A 26907-nucleotide genomic window follows, 5' to 3' on the forward strand; every position below is an offset into this window, starting at 1 on the left:
CTCGTGGGCCTGCTTTCTTCCCGCAACAATATAATAATAATATAAAATATATAAATATGAAATATATTCATATATTTATATTATTATTATATAAATAATAATAATATAAAATAATAAATAACAATAAAATTGAGTTCATTTCTGTCTTCATCTGTCATGACTGCTGCAAGCTTTCGATTCAATGATAACGCACCCGAAAAATGGCTGCGGCATCAAGCCTCCTTAAGGTCGACACAGATTTGGTCCCTTGTCCATCGAGGCTCTCTCCAAGGTTTTAACGACAGCACCTTGTTTCACCAAAAGAGCTTCTGCGCACCGAAGTCGTTAGTCTTGAATAAATATGTCGTATATCCAATTTTCCAGGATACAAGTTCATGCGCTCACAATTTCTGTCCTTCTGCATGCAGTTGGGGAAGACTGTGAACACGGCCTTTTTCCTTTTCGATTACGAAGGCTTCAGCCTAAAGCAGGTCTACTCCTGGCAAGGTCAGTTAACTGTCGGCACCTGTCTGTCTTGTAGGTTCCGTGCTCAAAGGGACATTAAAGGAAAACATTGAGTCAAACTAGACTGAAAGATAAGGCTTCTGTAATAACGAATTCGTCATTCGTAAATAAAACATAACTTTTGTGTGCGAGAAAATGACCAGAATACAAATCCCGGGTGGCGCCACCTGTTGTGTGGACTATACAATAAAACTCATATCTGGCGTCAGCACTTCTGAATCACAGCGAGCGGCTGCTATGTACCGCCACTGCGAGCGGCATCGCGTTCTCCGTTTACAACTGCCTAGGCTGCAACCACCTCCGCCCGCTCTGGTGGCGGAGGCTCAAATGACCGCATCCGGTATCCTGAACCTAAGCAGAGCTGCATAGCGAGCGAATCACGCAAGCAGAACCCCTGCAGCCGCGAAGCAGTACGCTTCATACATATAGAGCTACATACATATAAAAACGTAACAGCGGCACAGACGGAGGTCACATGGATATGACGTGATCAATTCCGTATTGTCGCGGGCGGTTAAAATTGAGAAGCAGCAGCGGGACCTTCGGCGGCAATATTCTACGCTACAAAGTGATACATTGGCACACAGAAAACGATGACAGACACAGAAACGATTATAGTATTTTCCGCGATGTGTTGTCATGTTTCCCGCTCTCTTTTCGTTTTTTTTATATTGTTTTGAAGCTTTTGAAAGTGTTTTGCAATCGGTTTCCACTGAAAAAAGATAAGTAGTTTCGTGGTCTTCGTTGTTTCGCGCCAGATTAGGAAGACAAAGCCCCCATAAGATCATAATAACAATAACGATATTAAAAGCCCAAAAAAGCAAAGCCGTTATTTTCTGTGCACCTACTAGCCCACCCGTCGGTCGTTTTTGATTCTCACCTGTTTTCTTTCGATTTCTTGCCTCCTCGTTCGCAGTCCTGGAACTCATGCGCTCGTTGACGGCGCTTTACGAAAACAACTATCCTGAAACTCTCAAGATTGGTCTGCTTATAAACAGTAAGTTCACCATACGAGCGCTGCAACTCTGTTCTCTACTTCGCGTGTGCGTACATACACTCATGCAGTACTCATTTTTGCTGACGGTCATTCGGTGCGTGTGTTTGTGCTGAATATGAAGTGTTTGTTGCGACGAACATCCCTCGAAAGCTACATGTCTTCATCTTCAGGCTCTCCACATGCGGTATACCTATCTTTTACTATGAAAATTTTTAATACGTACATTTCAGTGTACACATCACAAAAGGAAAAGGACATACGAACCTTACGGAAAGCAATGATAGTGAGAGTGGGGATTGGCCACGCTAACGTAAAGCAAGTGACAGTGCTGTGCGAGAGCCCCTGCCTAGAGCCAACGTTTGGACGATGAATCATGTATTCGTCAGGGCCTCAACGAACCTGACAAACACAAGGCCTCTTGTTGAAAGCCCGCCTCGACACTCGAACAATTCAGACATTGCAAGACCCGCATCATAATCATCATCATCAGCTGGTTACGCCCACTGCAGGGCAAAGGCCTCTCCCATACTTCTCCAACAACCCCGGTCATGTACTAATTGTGGCCATGTTGTCCCTGCAAACTTCTTAATCTCATCCGCCCACCTAACTTTCTGCCGCCCTTTGCTACGCTTCCCTTCCCTTGGAATCCATTCCGTAACTCTTAATGACCATCGGTTATCTTCCCTCCTCATTACGTGTCCTGCCCGTGCCCATTTCTTTTTCTTGATTAACTCGCGTTTGTTCCCTTACCCAATCAGCTCTTTTCTTATCCCTTAACGTTACACCTAGCTATCATTCTTCTTTCCATAGCTCGTTGCGTCGTCCTCAATTTAAGTAGAACCCTTTTCGTAAACCTCCAGGTTTCTGCCCCGTACGCGAGTACTGGTAAGACACAGCTGTTAGAAACTTTTCTCTTAAGGGATAATGGCAACCTGCTGTTCATGATCTGAGAATGCCTGCCAAACGCACCCCAGCCCATTCTTATTCTTCTGATTATTTCAGTCTCATGATCCGGATCCGCAGTCACTACCTGTCCTAAGTAGATGTATTCCCTTACCACTTCTAGTGCCTCACTACCTATCGTAAACTGCTGTTCTCTTCCGAGACTGTTAAACATTACTTTAGTTTTCTGCAAATTAATTTTTAGACCCGCCCTTCGGCTTTGCCTCTCCAGGTCAGTGAGCATGCATTGCAGCTGGTCCCCTGAGTTACTAAGCAAGGCAATATCATCAGCGAATCGCAAGTTACTAAGGTATTCTCCATTAACTCTTATCCCCAATTCTTCCCAATCCAGGTCTCTGAATACCTCCTGTAAACACGCTGTGAATAGCATTGGAGAGATCGTATCTCCCTGCCTGACGCCTTTCCTTATTGGAATTTTGTTGCTTTCTTTATGGAGGACTACGGTGGCCGTGGAGCCGCTATAGATATCTTTCAGTATTTTTACATACGGCTCGTCTACACCCTGATTCCGTAATGCCTCCATGACTGCTGAGGTTTCGACTGAATCAAACGCTTTCTCGTAATCAATGAAAGCTATATATAAAGGTTGGTTATATTCCGCACATTTCTCTATCACATGATTGATAGTGTGAATGTGGTCTATTGTTGAGTAGCCTTTACGGAATCCTGCCTGGTCCTTTGCTTGACGGAAGTCTAAGGTGTTCCTGATTCTATTTGCAATTACCTTAGTAAATACTTTGTAGGCAACGGACAGTAAGCTGATCGGTCTATAATTTTTCAAGTCTTTGGCGTCTCCTTTCTTATGGATTAGAATTATGTTAGCGTTTTTCCAACATTCCGGTACGCTCGAAGTCACGAGGCATTGCGTATAGAGGGTGGCCAGTTTCTCTAGAACAATCTGCCCACCATCCTTCAACAAATCTGCTGTTACCTGATCCTCCCCAGCTGCCTTCCCCCTTTGCATAGCTCCCAAGACTTTCTTTACTTCTTCCGGCGTTACCTGTGGGATTTCGAATTCCTCGAGACTATTCTATCTTCCATTATCGTCGTGGGTGCCACTGGTACTGTATAAATCTCTATAGAACTCCTCAGCCACTTGAACTATCTCATCCATATCAGTAATGATATTGCCGGCTTTGTCTCTTAACGCATACATCTGATTCTTGCCAATTCCTAGTTTTTTCTTCACTGCTTTTAGGCTTCCTCCGTTCCTGAGAGCATGTTCAATTCTATCCATATTATACTTCCTTATGTCAGCTGTCTTACGCTTGTTGATTAACTTCGAAAGTTCTGCCAGTTATATTCTAGCTGTAGGGTTAGAGGCTTTCATACATTGGCGTTTCTTGATCAGATCTTTCGTCTCTTGCGATAGTTTACTGGTATCCTGCCTAACGGAGTTACCACCGACTTCCATTGCAGACTCCTTAATGATGTCCACAAGATTGTCGTTCATTGCTTCAACACTAAGGTCCTCTTCCTGAGTTAAAGCCGAATACTTGTTCTGTAGCTTGATCTGGAATTCCTCTATTTTCCCTCTTACCGCTAACTCATTGATCGGCTTCTTATGCACCAGTTTCTTCCGTTCCCTCCTCAGGTCTAGGCTAATTCGAGTTCTTACCATCCTATGTTCACTGCAGCGTACCTTGCCGAGCACGTCCACATCTTGTATGATGCCAGGGTTAGCGCAGAGTATGAAGTCTATTTCATTTCACCCCAGCTAACTGCATCGCGAACACGTACGCCGCAAGCCAAACAGCTTAGTACATTCATAACCTCTGCGCGACTCTACCTGTACGTTTTCCGGTGCGGACTCACCCTGCCCTAATTGCCACTGCCTCTACGCGAAGCTGGGATATATGCTGCTCACCCTCCCAGGCAGAATCAGATTATCCCACTGGTCCAATCCCCTACATGCTACTTACTGACCTCAGTGGCTGACGTCGAACAGATGGATCTGGTCCGATTATTCTTTAAGGTCATCATCTTTTATCTATTTTAGGGCTTTTATTATTTAAGGTCTTTATCTGACCATGAATAAAGTCCTCTCTCTCTCTCTCTCTGTTGTGGAGGCGTTGGCTCCAGGCTGAGGTTTCTCTTGTTCGACCACTGTTGACCACTCAAAGTCCCCAACTTCCTGTGTACCCTTCTTCTTGTTACGACAACGTAGACGTGCAGTAAAGAGGAGCTGCGAACGTAGCACTCAGCTGCGTTACCTGCTTGTTTCGTTCGTAGACGTAAGATTGAAAGTGGACAAATTTCTTGGCGTTACCCGATCGCTGAGCTATACTGCGGCGTTCCTTTCTGTTTCAGCTCCAAGCTTCTTTCCCATATTCTGGAAGATCGTTCGGCCATTCATCACCGCAAGAACTGCCAACAAGCTACACATGTTCACGCGCGGTAAGTACACTCGTCTCATCCTGGTGAAGAGGTATATTGTCTATCGGATAAGTATACGCATCGAGCGTGAACAGCTACATTTGATTTGAGTTATGCTGATTTTGTCACCAGATCACCGAGGCTAAGCTGCATTGGCCCTGTCAACTGTTGAGAGTGAGATCGCCTTGAAGCGCCGTGTGGTGATGGTCGTTCTTCTGCAGTGGAACAGTATGGCTGTGCATCTCGAAGGCGACAGTATTTAAGTTTCTTATATTTACAGCTTAGTGATTCTAGCTTCTCTAATGTTCCTATCAGCAATCTGCATTTGTCTGGCCATAAGATCTCACTTTATTAACATACTTGCGCAGGTTACACGCAAGGTTTACTTTTCTTTTTTGTATTCGAGACATTTAAGACGTCCGTTTCGACACCCTCCATGAACGAATTCCAACTAAGCAATCGCGAGCTGCCACTACTTGTCCGGAGAAACATTTCAGGAAAGCGTTTTCATGCAGATAAAGGCACGAATAACACGTCGTTGCCCTTCAGCGGAGCGTAACTGTCGTTGGCAGCCAAATTTCGACATTGCTTCCGACCTTGCGCGTTCACGACCGACTTACGAAGCATCGCGGGGACGACAGCGTTGTTGGTTCAACGGTCTGGAACCAATTCTGGTTTGTCCCACTGAACGGACTCGCATTTCTGACGTCGCACGGAGCGTATGTACTCGCGATACCGTTGCTTATGGTATAAACGCTGTAGAGAGAGAGAGAGAAGAAAGCAAGGACAGGAAAGGTAGGGAGGTGAACCAGAAGAGCACCCGGTTTGCTACCCTACACTGGGGGTGGGGGAAAGGGGAATAGAAAGGGGAAGAAATGGAGAGAGTAAGCACTGAGCGTGTGTGGGGGGGACACTATAACGGTCTCTCAAGCCGGTGCACTTCAAGTGTTGCACTAGCGCACGAATCGCTTTTCGTGCCAGTGACGGGTGTGGCCACGGTCCGAGCATCTTTGACTCGGTGAACGGTCTCGAGTCCAGTCGGTGTAAAGTTGCACGCAGAGAAAGGCGTTGGACATCGTAGCGAGGGCAGGTACACAATAGGTGCTCGATGGTTTCCTCGCACCCACAGGAGTAGCCACATCGGGCTCTCGGCCATTCCCAAACGATAGGAGTGTATGCGTTCGTGAGCGCCACTGCCAGCCACAAGTGGCACAGCAAGGTTGTTTCGCCACGGGAAAGGCTAGATGGCAGTTGTAGCCGTAGCGTGGGGTCCAGTTTATGTAATCGGCAATTGAAGGCACTTGAACTCCAGAGTTCTTGTGACTTTTTTCGCGCAAGTAGGCGAAGTTCCCTGGCAGCGTTCGACCTCGCCTAAGGTGTTGGACGTAAACGCTACAGAGTGGCAACTTGGGATTATGGGTGATCCGTTACGACCAAAGCAGGAGGACAAAATAAGGAGCGTGAAGTGCATCCTGTCGTTTAGAACTTCTTTTCCGGCCTGCAACGCGTTACGTCCGCGGCTCGAATTGCGCACGTGCATTATTTTTGGCGCAGTCCACCGACATCTTCCCGATACGCTGCACATACAACGGTCTGGTGCGTGTACGCTCAAATACAGTAAAAACTAACTTTGTTCGTACCAATTTTGTATATAGTTACCGTGATCATCGGAATAGCCGCGGTTATTTTTTTCTTTTTTCCTAAAGGAACACTAAGGAAGAACACTGTGAATAATAAAGCGTTCTTTCAAAATTCAAGTCTCGTCGATTTCGCGGAACGAGGTTCATTACTGGAAGAGACAACAGAGGCCAAAACTTTCGTGTCACACCGAAAGGCCAGCGCCGATACGTCAATGTCACACCAGATATTTAAAAATAATTTTTTTTTCGTATTGGAGCCAGCTGTGGCGCGAAAAAGAAAAGAATTCTGGGAAATTCCCGAGTTCAGTCCTTGGCTTTTGTAGTATACAGTGAAGTCTATCCTTGCTGCTAATTACCTATAGGCCCGTGCAGACGCCCACAAAATTCATGACGTCACGACAAGCTATTGCGTCATAGTTCGGAAGCTTCAAGGGGGCGTCGCCACAGCCGTTCTTAGTTGAAAGGTATCTGTATAGCGCTACAAGGACAAAAGAAGAAACGAAGACGAAGCCAAGCGCTTGTCTGTTTCTGTGCCCTTGTTTTGTTGCGCTATGCAGACACCTTTCAATGACGACCGTCCAACAAGTCCATATCGCCACCCTAGTCGTCCTTAGTTGTTTCGTCTTTTCTGGATGTTAGGTCAGCTTTCGTTGACCAACACGCAAAATTTAACGTAAGTGGAGTAGAAGCGCGAAGAAACCGAGGCGTTGAGTTTTGCGGAGGTGGAAAAAATGTCACGCAGACGTCTGAACTATATTTTTGTGTTCACTTGTGCAGATGGCTGGCAAGATGTTCTGCTGAAACACGTCGACCGCAGTCAGCTGCCGGCGCACTGGGGAGGCACGATTGTGGATCCCGTAGGCGGTGCCCGCTGTACGCAGGTGGTACGTACAATATGCGGCCTCGTTTAAGACGAGTGGAAGTGCGAGATAAGAACGAGACATGCTACGTCACCACATAAGAGGCGGTTCAAACTATGCAGTTGAATAGCAGTTGTGCGTTATTGCACTGTGTAGTAAGCCGTGTTCTGCTGAGGCGCGCAAAGTCCTGCATTAGCTGCAAGTGAACTGCATATACTTCTTCCAAATGCTGTCTGTGCGATGAAGTTGTTGCTACTAGAGTACAAGATTAAGAAATGAAGGAATAAAAAGAAAGGGGCTGCAGGCTCTTTACGTAAAACAGCGACAGTACGTGCAGGTCTCTATCGAACGTGGTGATACTGATGCACGTGGTCTTGCTCCCTAAACGCCACTTCGTTAACCATCGGTCGGTAAACTCACTCATGAGTCTTGTCACTACTCAGACATATCCGTTAGTCTATAACTGAGTGGAACTAAGTAGAATTTTGTTGAGTCCGAGCGATCTTTGAGAAAATAAAATAAAATAAAGTAAAATAGATAAATAAATAAATAAGACCTGTGGCTATATAGCAGTAAATGAGAGAAATGCGTTAGCATTACGTCGCACTCTTTCAGGTCCGAGATCCATGATGTAAACCGCGTTTAGCACGTGCCTCTAGGAGGAGCGCAGTGCAACTGGGAGCAGACAACGATACCGACATATATATATATATATATATATATATATATATATATATATATATATATATATATATATATATATATATATATATATATATATATATATTGATAACACTCTTCTCTAAGCTCTCCCATCTCCTCTATGCCTCGTGACTGGCTTTCTAACTTCATACACATACGCTTTTTTCCCACTTTGACGCTCCTAATGCTAGCCCATTAAAAATATTTTTTTGTGAGTGAGCGCCGTTTCTTTTGCCCACCTATGCCTTCGACAAACTTGCGCTAGCACGGCGCAGATACTACGCGCCTCGGTGAAGTCTCTGTTGCCCGCAGCGTCTAACGCTCCGTTGCTCCGTTAGTGCTTCGTTAGTGCTTCGTTAGTGCTTCGTTCAGGTGACGTTTCCAGCACACGTAAGAGCTATGTGGCGACGTTGCAGATCGGTCCCGGAGGCGAGCTTCCGGCTACCGTATGGCGCGGCGGTGGCGGACTGGCCACCGACCCCGAAGCCGTCAACTGCTTTCTGGAGCGCGGCCGCTCCATCGAGGTGCCGGTCCAGGTCGAGGCAGCGGGCGCCGAGCTCCACTGGCGGTTTCAAGCACGAGACGTCGCCTTTGCCCTGTGGAGGACGAGCGGCGAAAGCCGCGTCCAGGTGCTCGCGCCGCGAAGGATAGCCTGCGACCGCGACGCCGAGTGCGGGCAGATGCAGTGCGACGAGCCCGGAACATGTACGCACGCTATGACGTCACGTTTCCTTCAACCACAGTGATCGCGAACCTTTTCACAAGACCCAATGCAGGCGAGAGCGGGGCAGGTCACACGGTATAAAGTACAACGGTCAGCGAGCAAATGCTATACGTATGTATAAGTATACATACGTATATACATACCGGCACATACCATACCTATATACATATGTAGTATGTATAAGTATACATACATACTATACGTATACGTAAAAGTATAACGAATGAATGGCAACGCCTGAAGCTTAGACGGCTTGCGTGATGCTGCTTCTTGAAGAAGGGTTTCAGAGTTCTCGCTTCCGAAGCCAGTCAAAGGATGTAGAAGCATCTTCTCGAGGAACTTCGGAAAAAAACAATAACTTCATCTAAATATCTAGATCTCTTGATAGGTAACGTGCTACCTGGATATTTTTAGCAGCTAAATTGGCGGAAATCGAACTGTGCGCTCAGTACAAATGTATACAGACAATCACGTAATTGCAGACATATGAAAGGAGGAGTGAAGGGCATGTATAGATCTTTGTTGTTCTCTCCCCCGCCTCTACATTGTCGGTTTCACCCGCCGTGGTTACTTAGTGGCTATGGTGTTGGGCTGCTAAGCACGAGGTCGCGGGATCAAATACCGGCCACGGCCACCGCATTTCGATGGGGGCGAAAGGCGAAAACACCCGTTTACTTAGATTTAGGTGCACGTTAAAGTGTGGTCAAAATTAATCCGGAGTTCCCCACTACGGCGTGCCTCATAACAGATAGTGGTTTTGGCACGCAAAACCCAATGTTTTTTTTTTTTTTACATCGCCACAACTATCAAGAATCAGCCATGCTAAATTTATCGTCTGTGTTGTTTCAGAAGAGCTCTACGCATCGCGGTAAAGTTTGTATTTATGTGCTCTCTCTTCATTTTTTTTTTCAGACACTTTCCTCTTCGACAACAGTTTCAGCTGGTTCACCGGAAAGCAGCTCTCCTATGTGATACGAGTGCACCACGAATCCTTTGCCAGCGTCAAGGCCACCATCCAGTGCTGATAAAGCTTTGTCATAAGAGTCAAGACGTGTACAAAACGTGTTAAATACCACTATAAAATGCATCCTATGGACTGAGACGCCGGTATAAGAGACGTATTTTCTAATTTCTACTACACTTTCCTGGGTAAGTATGTGATAAAGTATGTATAGTTACTGTCGTATTCACCACTTCGTACCTTTCAAAAAAGAAGGGGGGGGGGGAGCACCATAAATGTAGAGCGCTCAGCATCACTAGGCCCTCAAGCCAGCTTAGTTCCGCCATGCCCCACACGGGGTCTCAAGGCCTGCGCAGGCCTGCACACCTGCTCAGGCCGAACTCTATGTTTGTCTTGCAAATAAAATCTCGTCCGCCAACCACCCAGTGAAACACAACAGCCCAGTCCACATTTTAGGCGCTGATATAAGTTTTTTTCCCTGTGCATTTAGCACATACAGTTATATCTCTGAGAATTGTGGGGGAACATTCATACAGATTCAACGGCCTGCCCACTGTTCAAACTTGTCTCGCCGTGTCGCGCGAACGAAACTTAAGTCGATGGCGGACCATCGACGACCTCGGTAGCAGAAAAGAAAGGGCGCCTTATTGTCGATTTCGCCCTATTACATACCCACATTCTGCCGATGCTAACACGTGGTACAGAAACTTGGAGGTTAACGAAGAAGCTCGAGAACAAGCTAAGGATTACACTAAGAGCGATAAAACGAGAAATGTTAGGCGTAACGTTACAGACAGCGATGTGGATCTGAGAGCAAACGGGGACAGCCGATATTCTCGTTGACATTAAGAGAAAAAGAAAATAGAAGCGGGGCAGGCCATGCAATACGTAGAGTGGATAACCGGTGGACCATTAGAGTTACGAAATGGGTGCCAACAGAAGAGAAGCGCTGTCGAGGATGGCAGAAAACTAGGTGGGGTGATGAAATTAGGAAAATTTGCAGGCGCAAGTTGGAATCAGCTAGCGCAAGACAAGGGTAATTGGAGATAATAGGGAAAGGCCTTAGCCATGCAGTGGACATAGAAGATAGGCTGCTGAGACGATAATGACACATCTCCTTCGGAGTGTAACTGGTTGGTTGATTATGAAGTTTACTACAGGCGGTGTCAGCCTGGTAGTAGGGGCCGGCAATTGGTTCGACTGTTTGTCCTTTTCGCTGTTCAGTAACATACCACCATATGTACATGAGTTCAGCGTCACGTGGAAGCGCGAGTGCAAGGCGTGAGACCCACTTACGAACCATTTATCCTCGGCCTTTCCTGGAGGGTCTTGCTAACCAAACAGGTGCAATGTGATGCGATATATGGGCAGACGCTCTTCCAGGCAGCATTGTTTTCAGGATACGTAGTCGCCGAATGCGCGGACTTAAAAGGCTAAAGAAAACGTCACGACGTCAACAAATGTTCTTATATAAAAGTATCGCCGAAAGGGACGAATTCAGGTTTGTGCACTGCCATATTCCTGTTTGCTGGTGTTGCTTCTAAGCGAATATAATAGCCATCAAGCGGCATAGTTACACGTTTCGAGGGGAGTGCACCACGTGACAGCAACGTCATGGCTTCCTCAGAGGGTGGCGCAGCCCCGTCGAGTTATCCCCGTAAAATCGTTTAGTCCCTAGCCATAATGTCTTCGCCAAGTGTTTTTCGTGGCAATTCTTTCTCCCTTGCAGCAAACTACTAAGCTTCTCGCGATGGGACGATCCACGAAATCTTGATCAGTACCCCTTGTGAATATTCATTATCACTTCAATCCGCACTCCGCTGTCGTCTTCGTGCCGCATCAGAAACGATCGAAATTTCCGTCACGTGATTAACATTGCCAGCGACAGCACGGGGTGTTACCAACCCTGTGCGTATTTATCAACTCCATCCCTGACGACACCAAGCCATAATCAACGCCGGGATTTTGACAGCGTAAGAAATATAGCCGCTAGCTCATAATGTTTCACCCAAGCATTGCAATTCGTCTCCTATTGATTACTTATACATTCAAGAAACATCTCCAGGGGTACCGAGGCCGGCGAACGGCGAATACAATTGACTGAGGCGCTCACAGCTACTAAACATTCAAAAGAAAACAGCGCCCATTTCCAGTCTGAACGTCATTTCGTCGAAGGATCGGGCATGCGAAGACCAGCAGAATATGCCAGTCTTAAAGCAAGCCAGACATATTTAGTTTCCATTTGCTTGGCGTGCTTTGTTCGGAACCATCTGATACGTAGGATGCCTGAATGAAACGTGCGTCGCAGTTGTGGTTTTCCCCTTAAGCTCGAAATCATTTCGGAAACTGGGCTTGACTCAGGTATCAATCTCATTTAATCATCATAAACATTAAAAACAACGATAAGACGACATGCATGATTCATGTATGCAACACTCTGCCTATCAAAAATACACAACTGTGTGGCATATATAACGATGCGAGAAGTTAAAGGTAGGGTCCCTGTCTCGCTCTAGCAGCACTTCAAGTGAACGAAAACGCCGCCTGACCTCAAGTTTGGACATAGCTGCCCGCTCACCCTTCTGGCTGCCACCACGGGCTAGCTACTTCACAATACTGTAATAAATGACCTTTGCTTGAACTTTACAGGCCAGAACGACCTCGTGACTGCACCACAGATAAGCTTGCCTGGCGTGCACTGCTACAACGCCGCAGCAGTTTTTCTACCGACACGCTAAGAGCTAGTCGACCGCAGCACGAGCAATCGCGTAGTCCTTTTAACGACGCTTCCTCGCTGAAGCAGTACGAAAGGCTTAAAAGCTAGGCGGCTGGGTTTTGTGCGGGCTCCCAGCTGGCGGTCAACAAGCCGGTGGTGTTGAGTTGAAGGCGAGTCGTATACGGCCAGACGCGAACGAGAAAACCAAGCCGAAGCCGAAACTTTGGAATGCTACTGAAATACTGGCGGGCGAGCGGTCATCGGACGTGGTGGCATCGCACCACCCACTCAGCCACGGGGTTCTCCGCGCGTACGGCGGTCACGTTGGTGTTGTGCTCCAGTTGGCGCCAACCTGTGAATGAAAAAGAAAGAAGAAGAGAAGCGTGAGTCAGACGCTAGAGTGAGCGTACTATCTCAGTGACGACTAAAGATGAACCACAATGCGGTCACCACGGAATATAAGATATGTATACTAGAGGTATAAAGTAGAGTTCGGTAAAAGCACCGCACGCGTAATGCGGACGATGCGGGTTCGGCTCCCGCAAAGTAACACATTGTCCTTTCGACCACTTTTCGACAAGCTTTTCTCAGCCAAGCAACAGAACAAGACATAATGGAGAGAGCAAAAACAAAAGCAGTAAATCGCGTACCTATGTATCCGCCAACTTCGTAGAGCCAATGGTATTGCAGAAAGGTGTCGACGTCACTCGCGAAACGGCTGTCGCCGGAATGCTGCTCAGAAGGCCTCCTGGGCAAGAGATTTCCGGCCGGTAAGACACTTTTCAAAAATTATTTAAAAAGCCTCACGCCAGTTGTCTTAGAAAACATAGGTAGCTACATCATACTTTGCAGGTGACATATACAAAAAAAAGAAGACACCACACACTGGGACTCCCACAGAGCGTGCTGTTCATAGGTTATAACTTGCTTGAAGTAAAGGATATTACGACGTTTCGAAAATTGTCAGCTAATTAGTTATGTGTGTTACATAACCCGCTGCGGTGGCTTAGCGGCTATGGTGTTGAGCTTAAGCACAAGGTCGCGGAATGAAATGCCGCCCACGGCGGCCGCATTTCGATGGGGGCGAAATGCAAAAGCGACCGTGTCTCGTACGTTGGGGGGGCACGTTAAAGATCCCCTCTCCTGGTGGTCAAAAGTAATCCGTATTTCCCTATTACGGCATGCATCAAAATCAAATCATGGTTTTGGCATGTAAAACTCCAGAATTCCATTCCATGTATGTTATATAGAACTAGAGTGAAAGCCGCGTTCTTTGCCTGTTTAGAATCTTCGCTTGCATTCAAAAAGTGCTCCCTGGAAGAGCATGCAGGAGCCGCAGGCGGGCTTAAGAATTTAAATGCCGTCGAATTATATGAGGCTGTCTATCGCGCACGAAGCTACACTGGTGACAGTTCACTAACAATGACAGCTAAAGGATCACACAGGGCAGTCCATAACCTTAGACGGCAGTCGCGTTAGAAAAAAATATCACTTAAGTGACAAATCTGCGTTCTGAAGAAAGTTCCGCTGCGGCTCCTTCAGGGAGGCAGTCTCGCGATCACTGCAGCTATCGCTGCTACACCCTCACTATTGAAGGTGGAGATACAAATTCAGTATAGTGGGGCGAATGTGCCCTGCAAAACATTTTTTAAATTTACAATTCATTGAGGCCTTGTTATTGCACTTAGCGGACAGAGCTAGCTTAAGATAGTTTAGATACTTAGGAGGCTCCGTTCAATTTTTTTTACGTTTGAAATACGAACGGAAGCATCAGAAAAGGCTAAACAAAAATTAGCCGTTTTTTATTTAAGCAACACAAAAGAAAGGAAATCTAAACGCCGTTCTTACTACTCCCCGGAAGTGACGCCTGACCTAGCTAGAAGGCGCGGTTCCTCAACATGACCTCCGTGATTATGCGGCGCCCGCGGCTGCCGGCACTGCGCTGTGAAAATCTCGGAGGCGACGTGCAGGGAATTACGCCACAGCCGCTAACCACAAGGTGAACGCGTCATCTGGTGTTTAGAGGCTGCTAATAATAAAATCATGCAACAGCCAGCCCTATACGGCTTTGCGGAGATCGTCTGAGTAGCATATATTACTAATTTATAACCAATTTATCCAAAGCGAAATTTCTTTGTTGTTGGCCTTAAACAGTCCTGTCAGGTGCACGGTAAAAAAAAAAAAAAACCGGTGGTCCAAATTTCCGGACTTCCCCTCTACGGCGTGCCTCATAATCAGACCATGGTTTTGGCCCGTAAGACCCCTTAATTTAAACAGACTTGACAAGGCAACGAGATGGTCACGCATTTTGCTGGCGACCGTCCTCGCTTCAGTGTACAATGTTCTATACCTGCGCTAGACAGGCAAGATAACCATACGCTACGGGAAAATTCTTGCGCAGGGTTCGGCCAATTTCAATGCGGACGCGTCTGAACACTCCACTGTGCTTCCTAAAGACAGTGAAACGAGCCAGTATATACGAGACAAGTCGTGGCGGCTCCTACGCGATTTTTCGCATTTCGATCCCCCCCTTTTTTTTCGTTTAATATTAGCCCATCTAAACTACTTAATCTTAGTGCTTGACATAAAAATTGTTACAGCGCAAACACATGCAACCACAAAGTATGAAGGACGGGACAGAAGCGCTGTAATACTGTCGGCTAGACGCTGAGAGGGCGATGTGCCTGTCATACTTTGTGGTTGCATGTGTTTGCGCTGTAACAATTTTTATGCCAAGTATGCACCAACACGCCCAGAAAGAAGCTTTAATTAATCATAGTGCGTTCCCATCAACTCGCTTTATCGCTACGACGCCGACAACTGACCCATGCGGTGATCCTTTTCCGGTGGCGATGTCCCTCTTGCGCGACTCGAAGTGCATGGCCAGGAAGACCTCGCCCACCACGCTGCCGGCCGTGGTGGCGTCATTCAGCGCCACCTGGTGCGTCGTGCCCGTCGGTCCCTCGTGGTCGACGCGGACACGAAAGGCCGCCTGCGCCGGTCGCGTACCGCGAGTTCGCACATCATCGGCTCTTGCAGACACATTCAGACATCGATCATCGCTCAGACTAGGGTAGCCAACCAGGAGCATTTTTGGATAAGATCCCTGCCTTCCCTCCTCCTCCTCCTCCTCCTCCTCCTCCTCCTCCTCCTCCTCCTCCTTTATGTTGTTTGAATCTTTTAGAAGGGCTCCCTAAACTTCTTGAAACTCAATCAACTGCGCCTGACAGGCAGACGTGAATGCCTAGAAATTAAGATTGCCCAAAAGACATTGTAAGAGCCATATGTGTGACTCTTCAGCGATCAATATATCAGGCGTTCTATTCGGCGCTGTAGTACGCTGGTAAGCGAATATATGAACGCGCGGACGAGATCGTTAACATTACTTAAATGATATTGCGCGACAAAAAAAAATGACCCGGACGTGAGAGAAGACGACACACCAAGCGCAAACTTCCAACTAAGTTTATTGTGCCACTGAATTGATTTTATACATGGAAAGCAGTGTAGACCGCGCATGCGCTTACAAGAAAATGAAGCGCGAATTCATGTAACATAGTTACGAGTCATGTGACGCCGCCTCCAAGAAACTCGCACGGCTCATCTATAGAATCGCCCTCTCAACGCCTAACAAGCGTTGCTAGTAGCATTCACTGTAGCAGTGCAACAACCCCTCCTTCGAGCAACGTTGATGGGCAGGCGTTCGAATATGGTGAGCTGTTTTACGTATGTGTTGAAATTGCTACGCTTCTACAACAGTACACGTTACGCAAAGAATGAAAGCTGGAAAAAACAGCAGTAGCCAGCAGAACTATATCGCAAACGTAGGTTTAAGATTACACTTTTATTTTATTTTTCAACACTAACCCTGTGCACACAAACATAAACATACATACACATGTCAGCTTTCTGTATAACTCAAGCACTCAACTGTGTCTTGCTCGTTACACTAATGTACACACAGGACAGGTATCTAGAAGCACGTGTACATGTCTAACTCAAACAACTCAAACAAAAAATGATGATGGCGACGGTGGTGGGGGAATAGGGGTACTGGTTATTTCTGGGGGAAACTTTCGGGAACGACTCCGTGCTTTGAGTTTCAGCAAACGTAAAGTGACCTATGGGCTGCCTCCAGTCCGAGAAGGGGACACAAAACACGTCACGCACTCACCAGAGAAAAGCTCCGGCGCAATGTAGAAAGCTAAAAATTGTTCATGTTCTCTGTGAGACAAGACCTCCGAAAAAAAACGTGTCTTTGAGAAAAGTGAGCTGGTAAGCTTTTCGTGGAAGGAATGCACAGAGAACATGTTTCAAGCCGTTTCAATAGTTTGTTTTCAACATCGGACGTGTAATTAAAAAAAATAACATCAGCGGCAACATAGAAGAGACTTGTTCTTGACAGCTAGAGCGAAAAAAAGCAGTCACTAAATGACTCCAGCGGGCTTGCTCGCACATTCGAATATTGTGCCAACGTCATACGTTCGATAACGAGCCCTACGTCACAGTTCTAATACTCATGCTAAAAGTAAAAGAAGATGCAGGAAAATCAAAGCTTCGCGGTAAAAAAGTTTGTGCTTTGAGAAAAGGAACTTCGCACTTACATCTTCATTCTCTCGCGGTTCGAACCAAGATGAACGATCTTTTCTTTGGTGCCTCTTCTTCTGCAAAGAAAAGTGCCCGCGTTCAGAAAGAAAAAAAGTACAGCGTAAACATGCCGATGTGAGCGCTTCATTCACCTTGTTTTCCTTAGCATGCTTCTTCTCGTAGTGTATCCTGTACTCCAAACGAATCTGGCCCATGAATTGCGACGGCACCTGAACATGAAAGAGAAAGAGCGACATGTGAGCACACCGATTGGAAGCTGTTCTGCGCAACGTGTACCTTTCGGGAACGTTTAGTTTAGAATTTTAGCCGCTCATTACGCAAATGTATTCAGTGTCTGTTACAGCACCTTCCATCAAAACGTTGGAGAAGTAACGAGGTGAGCAATACCAAGAGTCGCTACTTCGAAGTTTACAAATTCAAATAACGGGTTATTGTTCACTATACGTCTACGCGTGAAATCTCCGTCACGCAAAAGCACATTTTGTACTATTTAGAGCAACACCACGAAGTCAGACACTCTCACTGGCCCCAAAGGTGAAGTCAAATCGTGTCGCCATTTTGGTAAGGGAAATTACTGTTGGCATGATTTCAGACGTCGCCGACAAATCAAAGCAGATATTTATAACAGTTTAGCAGTATTTTCTTCTTTTTTTTTACTCGTGAAGGGTATGCTAGTCTGCAAAAAATGCAAAAGCGTAAATGCATGACCACATTTCGCACCGAAGAGAGAGAGAGAAAGAGAGAGAGAAATGATATGCGAAAGACGGGAAGGTTAACCGGAAGACAAACGTTCGCTTTGTTACCCTGCAGTGACAGCGATGCAAAGATAGCCCACAAGCAAATAATATTTGCTCAAAACAGGCAGCCGCACTCGCAGTACTGCGAACGGCTGTCCGTGACAACTTCACGCAAAGCGACCAAGCCGTCGCACGCTTACAATCCACAGTAGCTGCTGGTACCAGATGAGCATGCGCGTGACGTTGGTGGCAGCGCGGGCCACCCGCAGGTTCTCCTCTGTCGCCTTGCGCCGCTTCGGGGCGAACAGGTTGGGCGCGATGATCATGGCCACGTTCTGCACCGACATCCGGTTCCGGCCGTCGCGCTCCGTCACGTCCGCCAGGAAGTTGACCAGAGCCTGAGCGGAGATACAGCAAGGTACTCAACGGATTTTAAATAAGGGGCTCAATTCGAACGCCGCTGTGCGTAGGGTACAGTCAAACGAACCCTTTGAGGGGACCCATGCTCCCCGCCGCCGCATTGCGTCCAGAGCAGTTCTCGAGAGCCCGTTAGGTGGCTGGAAATCGACGCGCCGGAAAGTTGCGCGGCATAGACGTGTCTTCGCAATCGTTCCGACTTTCAGAAGCGCCCCTACGAGCGCCCCCCTTACATGTTAGGTCAACACACCCAACGTTTCAGCCTCCAGAGATTGGCATTACCTTGCAAGAAGCGGCGTACCGAAAGTTAACAGTCCGGTGGGTGAAAAGCCTGCAATACGGTGCATGCCTGAAATTGCTTGCAAAGACATGAAGCGATGCATACGATGTCACCGCAATCCCTTCCAAGAGCTATCGTTACCTTTATCTTACATTGGCCGCCAGGGAAGACCAGCTTAACGCCGTGACGACAGTTTTCGAGGCACCAGTCCAAGTAGTAACCATTCTCCAAAAGGAGGTTGGGTAGACAGCTATTATTCGTTCTTCACGAATGTCCTGTTTCCCAGGGTTCAGATAAATTCGAGACAACGTTTTCTAGAAGTGGTACAGCGCAACATGCAACATGCTTGTTTCTTCCTTTGCATGTTGCCCTGTACCAGCTCTAGAATGCAATACCAACTCGCCCAATTCTCAACCCTAGCGAGACAACGTTATTCCTGCAGTAGACAATTTTTTTTATCTAATCAAATGAAAACGAAAAACTGGGAGCTGCCCTGTAGTATCGTTATAAGCAAATGGCTGACCACAAAAGACCACTTCCATGTTCTTCACTTGCGTGACCTCCTCTAAATATAAGACAGTATTCCCCGACGCAATTTACGCGCTGCTCAAAAGCATATTAAAGCTTCCAGACGAACATCGGAATATTAAATTTCAGAGCCAAAGGCAACATTCCCGCAATCTCTATCTTAGCGACAAATTTTGGTGGAGCCAAATGAACACACCCTTTCTTTTTTAACCGTGTCCACGGTTACAAGGCACTCTTACCCAACCCAATGAATATAGGGCAGATTCGTTTCAAACCGGAGACAGCGTTATGCGTAGTCACATTATTTCAATTTAACCAACCCAATGAATGTAGGGCAGAGTTGTTTCAAACCGGAGACAGAGCGTTACGTGTAGTCACATTATTTCAGGTGAACCAACCCAGTTAATGTAGGGCAGAGTCGCTTCAAACCGGAGACAGAGGGTTATGTGTAGTCACATTATTTCAGGTTAACTTACAGGCACATAAGGGCATTGCGTAAGAGGGAAATAGTATGACTATTAGAAGGCACGTGCACTAAAAGAGCGCTAATCACGACGACCCTAACGCGCTTTTTCTTTATTTTTCTTTAAAGAAAAAGTATTTCGCACATTGTCATTAGATAATCAGGTACGGCGGTTTCAAGCCATAGACGGCGAATGTACTTACCAGTAACGTGGAACGATTTGCTTCTGGCAGCAGCAGCACGAGCAGGTTGAGGGCTTTGATCTGCTCCAGCAAGGTCGGAATGCCTGTAACAGGAAAACGCACAAAACCGTATATATGTCGCTACTATGCGCGTGCCTGCTCAGTAAAATAAAAAAAAAGACAGAGGAGTCAGTTTGTTTAGTTTACTGCTTATACGAAAAGATGCGATATTTTTACTCCATTTTACATCTTCAGGCGTGGAAACACAGTCGACCTCATTTCAAACCATTGTCTCCAGCTTGGGAAGCACTTACGCTCCGTCACGTAAGAAAAAAATTCGGGGTGGGTTAATAACCGAGGTACTGTAGAACAACTATATGACTACCTGTAGGCTAGCAATGTTTTCAATACGTGTGTGTGTGTGTGTGTGTGTGTGTGTGTGTGTGTGTGTGTGTGTGTGTGTGTGTGTGTGTGTGTGTGTGTGTGTGTGTGTGTGTGTGTGTGTGTGTGTGTGTGTGTGTGTGTGTGTGTGTGTGCCCGGCGCATATATTATTCCGCGCTATCAAATCACGCAGTTTGAGTGCACTGCAGTCTGCAGACAAGGACTCACAACTATGGGCCGTCCAGCAGGCCCGGGGTGCGCTCGAAAAGCACAAGCCTCATGACCCACTACAAATGGGCCCAACTGGGCTAGTGCAGAGTAGAGTATAACCCGGGGTCGACGCTTGGCCAGCGTCACGACTCGTTAAATCGTCGTTTGCCGGCCCTTTATTAAAGTTATCCCTATCCTGCGTGCGATGGAAGTATCGCTAAAAGCGCCACGTGAACAAACAACCCTTCCTCACCTTCGACCTGCAGGAATGCCTCGGCGTACTTGTTGGTGAGCAGCGGCTCCGGCAGGTTGCGCAGGAGCTGCTTCAGCATGCCGGCCACTTCGTGCACGCCGAAGCGACTCAGCACTGCTCCGAGCTGCTCAGGACTTCGACTCCCATTGTAGCACGACTCGAGTTCGGACCGGAGCGCCTGCACAGAAGGTTTCACGCCTTTGTGTCAAGCACTGAAATCGAAGCAGCGAAATGGTGCGGTGTCTTTCTCGTCCTATAAGGTTTCTGTTACACTCCAGACTATCGCGAGGGCTATCGCGGTGTGAACAGAGCGTTGCACCGCATAAGGCTCGGTTTTGCTTTTATTGAGTTACACTCGTTCGTTATTGAATCGGTTGACGGTCGTAACTGTGACTCCTACCACATTTACGAAATGGTCAAGCAGCTGCGTTGTTTCTGTTCACATTACTGAGCGGAGACGTATGCGTCATGCGCCCCGACTGACCGACAGCACTGATAAACATACGACAGCGGCTACGACATACGTTGCGTTAAAGACTGCCAGTGCTCTACATTGTTTTATTCGCTCAACTACGAGATAGGCTGTTTTTCTGACGGTTATCCAGGCAGCCCCTCCTTTGTTGTGCACATTCTTCCTCCGTCTGTCTTCACCTCCCATTTTGCCCATGTCACTTTTCGCCTTACCCTTGTTCATTCCCACAAGACACCCAACTGCCGCTATTTCATTAACCTTCTTGTCTTTCTCTGTCTTATTTCTTTCTGCCTTGTCCACATCGCCTTCTCTCTTTTTATCTCTCTCTCTCTCGCACATGTTTGGACATTCCTAAAGCGCACGCGCACTGGTGAACGCCTTCGGTGAATTGCGCCTTGGTGCTCCTCTAATCTAAAGAACCTCAAAGACGATTTGCCGTGATGAAGATCTCCACACGCAGCTACTATTACCGCAGCACAGCTTCAGACTTCAGAGCGACTTCAGATCGCTGGACACGTGGTGGCATGAGTGTAGAAATTAAACACAGGTTCACACGGAGCGACTGCCACGCCGAAACGACAGATTAAGAACAGATGTCGCGGAGCCATCGCCAATCGGTTAAATGGTGTAAACAAACACCTCTGGTGAGGCGGCCCGCCCACTGAAACTTGTACCAATCACAGCACCGACATATGGCCACCGGCCGAGACGTCACTTTGGCTCGGTATTTGCGCAAGGGAGGCTACGCGGATCTATAATCTCAGGAATAACTCCACCAAAGCGCCCGCTATGCGATGCGCTCGCCATGCCGTAACATGACGCACGGGCACCAAAGCAGGCGCTTCTTTTCTTCAAATATCAATGTTCACGAAAGCATCAGAATAATAATACAGACTACTAATAGGCAAGGCAGCAGGGACCCATTTATTGTGCAATGTGCCACACACTGTGCAGGGCAGTGTTGCTTTAATTAAGCATTACACCACCTCACTTGTTGAACTTCCTCGAACAACACAATGCTTGCTTTTAGGCCACGGTAAAGGCTCACTCACACTATAGGCCGACCCGACACCGATTTCAGTCCGCCGAACAATCTGCCGACCGTCGAAAGAGTGTTAGGCGTCGGTACAGTGTGACAGAGGCGCCGACACGAAGGCAAAAAAAGAAAACGCTGTCGCCGGCAGTCGGCATACCGAAATCGGTGTCGGGTCGGCCCAGTGTGAGTGAGCCTCTAGCATTCGCAATCGCGTGCAGACCTATCACAGCACTATGAGCTACAAAGACTGCTGAAGAACACACACATATTGTAATCGCACGCGCTTTTGTACGTAACAGGCCAGGTCATCCCAAAATTTTGCAGCGCTCTGATACGTTGATCCCATCGATCCCACCAACTGATCCCATCGGGCCAGTTGGTGCATATATGATATTCAATTAAAAACTTCGCAATGAAATGTGGGCAAAAGAAAATCACACAAATGACGAAGACGAGAACAGAGACTGCGCTCGTCGCCGTCGTTTCTGTGCCTCCATTATGTGTACGTTTGATGGCGCAGTTGTGAATTGAATCTGATACGTTCGCTAAGACGTCCTTGCTAGCATCTTTCATCAAACATCTGAAAAAAGAAATGGAGAGTGTTATAGAGTTGCGGTTTCCTTTTCAGGTACGCTGCAGCATTCCAGAACCGCTTCGCCCACGGTCCACGAAGAACTTCATCAAGAGCTCGAGGGGCGCCAAACGCCCTGCGCCTTTAGTACGTATAGTGTCCTTGTAAAATGTAACAGCCCGGCGCGGAACACCCCATCTTCGTTCTCGAGCAGCAACATCGTACAGAGGAAAGGGAGCTCCTCTGAAGGAGGGCGTAAACGAAATCCACGCGACGGGGTGCCCACCGCAAGTCGAAGCACAGCAAACGCGACGCGCCCTCGTCGCATTCTCTCGATATAGCCAATCGGTGCTGCCAGGTGCTGCCAGGTGCCGGCAACGCCGCGGAGCGCACGTTGACCGCTGCTCGGCGGCGTCGGATCCCGCACGTGGTCGACGCAGAGCAGCGTGCGTCGACTTTCATCACAAGGAAGGAAGTCCCCCGAGCAAGAAGATAAACACAAGCGCGCGCGCCCGATCCAGTTTGGCTCGGCAGCGAAGACCGTGAAAGCGGCGGCGGCGCCATCGCCCCTAGCGAGTGAGGATGCGGCGTGCCCGCCTGGTCGGGGATCGCCTGCTGTGGGCAACGGGGGTCGTCGCTCAGAAGGTGTGTTGCCCCACCCGCTCAGAGAGCTAAAACGACGCCTGAACAAACAAGCGCTGGTTGGATCACTTGTATACTCGGGTGCAGATAGATTAGATTATGGGGTTTTACGTGCCAAAACCACTTTCTGATTATGAGGCACGCCGTAGTGGAGGACTCCGGAAATTTCGACCACCTGGGGTTCTTTAACGTGCACCTAAATCTAAATACACGGGTGTTTTCGCATTTCGCCCCCATCGAAATGCGGCCGCCGTGGCCGGGATTCGATCCCGCGACCTTGTGCTCAGCAGCCTAACACCATAGCCACTGAGCAACCACGGCGGGTTACTCGGGTGCAGGCCTGGTACGTTGCCCCACCCGCTCACAGAGCTAAAACGACGCCTGCACAAACAAGCGCTGGTTGGACCACTTGTACTAGGGTTCAGGCCTGGTACGTTGCCCCACCCGCTGAGAGAGCTAAAACGACGCCTGAACAAACAAGCGCTGGTTGGACCACTTGTATAGCCAGGTGCATGCCTACGCCGGAGGCTACGTTTTGAAATCACCGTATATGCTTTGCATTGAAGTGCGCTCATGCAGCATATACGCCTCAACAAAGTTACCGTCAACCTCGCTTAGAAATGTTCGCCCTTTCTACAACCATTTCAGTAGAAACTCCTTCAACATAACATGATGTCTGGGTTATAACCGTATCGTTCACACCGTTATGACAACGCTTCTTTTCAAGAACATTTTCTAATCTTATTGGAAAGGCAGCACTCACGGAAGCGACCACCAGAAATTATGGCAAAAGACGCATGGCACTGACCCGCAACTGAAACATTTATGAAAACATATGCAAGGAACCCACCGGTTTCCCATGACAGTAGCGTGAAAGAAAAGCAAATAACTGAAAGCATTTCACCTGTCCGCACATGCACACATGTAACATCCTTCAGGACAAGATCCTAGCATAACTTTCTCTATACCTCCCCTCACTCCCATTTCCCTTTGCTAATTTGAGTATTAGGTCAGAACTTTGATTCGGGCAGACATCTCAGCTTTTATATCATATGTGATAAAATTATCTCTCTCTATCTCTCTCACTCGCCAAAATCAAACAAGTAGCTTGCACTAAACAACAGCGGTTGCATGTGAGAGTGCATAAACTTCCCGTTCAAGATATCAAGAAAAACGAAGTTCAATAAAATATTCAGCATGCGAGTCAACGTCTCGAGTGTTCTTTCCCTTACTTTCTAGTGTAACCATACGTAAGCGCTGCCTTTTCAAGGCATCATAGCCAAGTCGCTCAATTAATGACTGTGCTGAATATATCCAATCGATGATGCAAGAGGGTCGCGGACAAGAGTGTTCACAGGTGTGGTCAGTACTAAGGTGACAATTTCCAGACGAGCTGGCCGGACTGTCAGGACGGAGCACTGCCGACGGCACAAAGATTTACATGATTCTCGTAGCTAATGCTGAACCAGCGAAAAAGTTCGAAGTACTCAATCGGTCCTAAGCTGCGCGCTATACTTCACCAAGGATGGGGCTTCCGGGTCAACAGCAAGACGTTGAATAGCGACCAGCAAGCCCTGACGTGGCGGCCTAATGCCGAAAGGATAAATTTCAGTAATAACAGCTCACGGAAAGGGCACCAGTGTCGTTTTCCTGTATTATTGGGCAGAACGTTTTGTCTGCCCTGAAGTAACGCGACTAAATTCGTTTGAAGTAGGAGATGCCTAGTCAGATTAAACGCCAGCAGTAAGGTCCACCTCAATAATGTGAAGACACGTGCAAACATATTAATGTGTTCGCGCAACGCACAAGGCGTTTCCACAAAGCTCGCACAGGTTCAGTGACGTCACTCACATCGATCTTGAGCGCGGAACCAGAGACGCGCAGGATGCCTTCCTCCTGCAGGGCGTGGCGACGCAGATGATCCAGGATCTGAAATTAAGAATTTACATCAATGTCACAAGGAATGTGCGACGTGCACAGCCCAATGTATTTCGCTGTACTTAACACGTAATCGGAAATATTTCAACGACTATGCGTTATGACAAGCGTAATCACCTGACAGTGGTCGTCATAAAAAAAATTCTGGAAGGGCCCACCTGAGGATGAATGTCGAAGTTAATGCGATTAGTATTGAAACAGTGTAGTGATACACCACACGGAAAAATTAGTCAAGTTCCGTGTAAGCCATCCTAATGTTGATGTTGAGTCGCTGTTGTTGTTGATCTGAGTGGTCGCGGCGTGTACCCAATGTGGGGGATTCTCTTTTCAACATGACACATACGCACACGGGGGATTCACCATGCAAATGAGAAATTAGGTGAACATTAGTAAATAACGAAATTTTTATAAAGCTAGCAAATAAATTTGTTTAATAAGAAAATATAGTGACATCTTTTCCACTGCTTTGCAGCTAAATGCTCTTTGCTGCAGACTTACCACAGCACCATGTGCTACAGAGACTGCTAAAGAACACACATATATTGTTATATATTGATATGCTACCATTCTGTTCACTTCACTTCTTCTTTTCCACATTCGGCTGCTTTTGATGCCGACTATTTCTCGTCTTTGTGTACCTGACTTGTTCCTGTTTTCGCGTACCAGCACTGGTTCATACCCAAAACGGGGACTTGACCAAGAAGCCGGCAGTTTTACATGTCTTTTTATTAAGACTGTAACCGAAAATATAACTTACACAGCAGGTTGTAGGGGGAAAAAAGAAATAAAAATAAACCTGCAAAGAATTTCGATACAATTACCCAAACTTCAAGAAATAAAATAAGTTATTGATAATTTAGCTGACTTAAACATTTCTGTTAGCGACTTCTTCGCTTCTTCCCTCTCGTTCTGCTCGTCTATTCGTGCACGTATAATCAGTGGCTCGTACCCAGTGGCTCGTATCCCCGTGGCTCAAATTGGTATGAAAGAGATTAGAAACGGTCGCCATATCGAAAAGTGCGCGACGTTTGCGAAGAATGCTAATGACATAACAAAAAAGCGTCACACGAAAATGTTAGGCTGTGCTTACAGCGAAGTGAAGCCGCAGTTCGGAAATATGTTTGCTGACGGGAATCCGCGATTCGACAGCCGCCATTCGTTCGCCGACTTCGCACATCGTCGTAAGCACGGTTATTAAAAGCCGCTAACGTATTAGATGAAGCGCCTCACCTCGCGGATGATGACCGGCACCTTGTGCTGCAGGGGAGCGTGCCGCACGTTGTCCTGCTCCAGGAGAGTCGTCAGTGGCACGCCGTACAGCGGGCCAGTCTCTACGCAGTGCGTGGTAAAGAACGAGAGCACGTATTAATACAGGCACAGCATACGCACACGTCTGTCCTCTGAGAGTGACAAAGCAACACGAGGGAACGGTACGGAGATCTGAGGAGCTTGGTTTGCTACCCTACTAGAAGAGGGGTAAGGGAAAATGTAATCGAAAGAGGGAAAGAGTAAACACTCTGCTCACCCAAGAGTGTTGTCGTGTTGTCCACTTCTCTACTCTTGTGTCCTGTCTGCACGCCTCACCTCTTTTTTTTCTTTTTTTTTGCATAATGAATTCTTACCAACTAGCTCACCTTTCTGTCGTCCTATTCTTCACCCAAGAGGATGCGCAGCGAGTGAGCAGATGCTCGCCCACAAAACTAACCACTAGTAGCAACCAACATCATCCCCAACACAACCCGGAT

At 47.3% G+C, this 26907-nt stretch overlaps 2 protein-coding genes across 4 annotated transcripts in view; one reads left to right on the forward strand and one right to left on the reverse strand.

Annotated features, from left to right (window-relative positions):
• The window catches only part of LOC135913915 (SEC14-like protein 2), a 31653-nt gene extending 21785 nt beyond the window's left edge, over positions 1-9868 (forward strand). Inside the window, exons 7-12 of one of the 2 annotated variants that reach the window (XM_065446602.2) lie at positions 408-486; positions 1421-1501; positions 4775-4861; positions 7258-7364; positions 8459-8747; positions 9679-9868. In XM_065446602.2, coding sequence (XP_065302674.1) covers positions 408-486; positions 1421-1501; positions 4775-4861; positions 7258-7364; positions 8459-8747; positions 9679-9791 — 756 coding nt within the window. In that variant the 3' untranslated portion in view covers positions 9792-9868. The remainder of the gene's footprint in view (positions 1-407; positions 487-1420; positions 1502-4774; positions 4862-7257; positions 7365-8458; positions 8748-9678) is intronic. The other variant, XM_065446603.2, reaches the window with a different exon arrangement.
• Positions 9869-12084: 2216 nt separating this feature from the next.
• LOC135913935 (rho GTPase-activating protein 18-like) overlaps positions 12085-26907 on the reverse strand; it is a 226377-nt gene continuing 211554 nt past the window's right edge. Inside the window, exons 9-18 of one of the 2 annotated variants that reach the window (XM_065446631.1) lie at positions 26393-26493; positions 25076-25153; positions 20504-20681; positions 19680-19762; positions 17989-18186; positions 17183-17260; positions 17048-17107; positions 15269-15435; positions 13094-13191; positions 12085-12795 (exon numbers count right to left, since the gene is read on the reverse strand). In XM_065446631.1, coding sequence (XP_065302703.1) covers positions 12701-12795; positions 13094-13191; positions 15269-15435; positions 17048-17107; positions 17183-17260; positions 17989-18186; positions 19680-19762; positions 20504-20681; positions 25076-25153; positions 26393-26493 — 1136 coding nt within the window. In that variant the 3' untranslated portion in view covers positions 12085-12700. The remainder of the gene's footprint in view (positions 12796-13093; positions 13192-15268; positions 15436-17047; positions 17108-17182; positions 17261-17988; positions 18187-19679; positions 19763-20503; positions 20682-25075; positions 25154-26392; positions 26494-26907) is intronic. The other variant, XR_010568169.2, reaches the window with a different exon arrangement.

This window comes from Dermacentor albipictus, chromosome 5, assembly GCF_038994185.2.
Source record: "Dermacentor albipictus isolate Rhodes 1998 colony chromosome 5, USDA_Dalb.pri_finalv2, whole genome shotgun sequence".
Lineage (NCBI taxonomy): Eukaryota > Metazoa > Arthropoda > Arachnida > Ixodida > Ixodidae > Dermacentor > Dermacentor albipictus.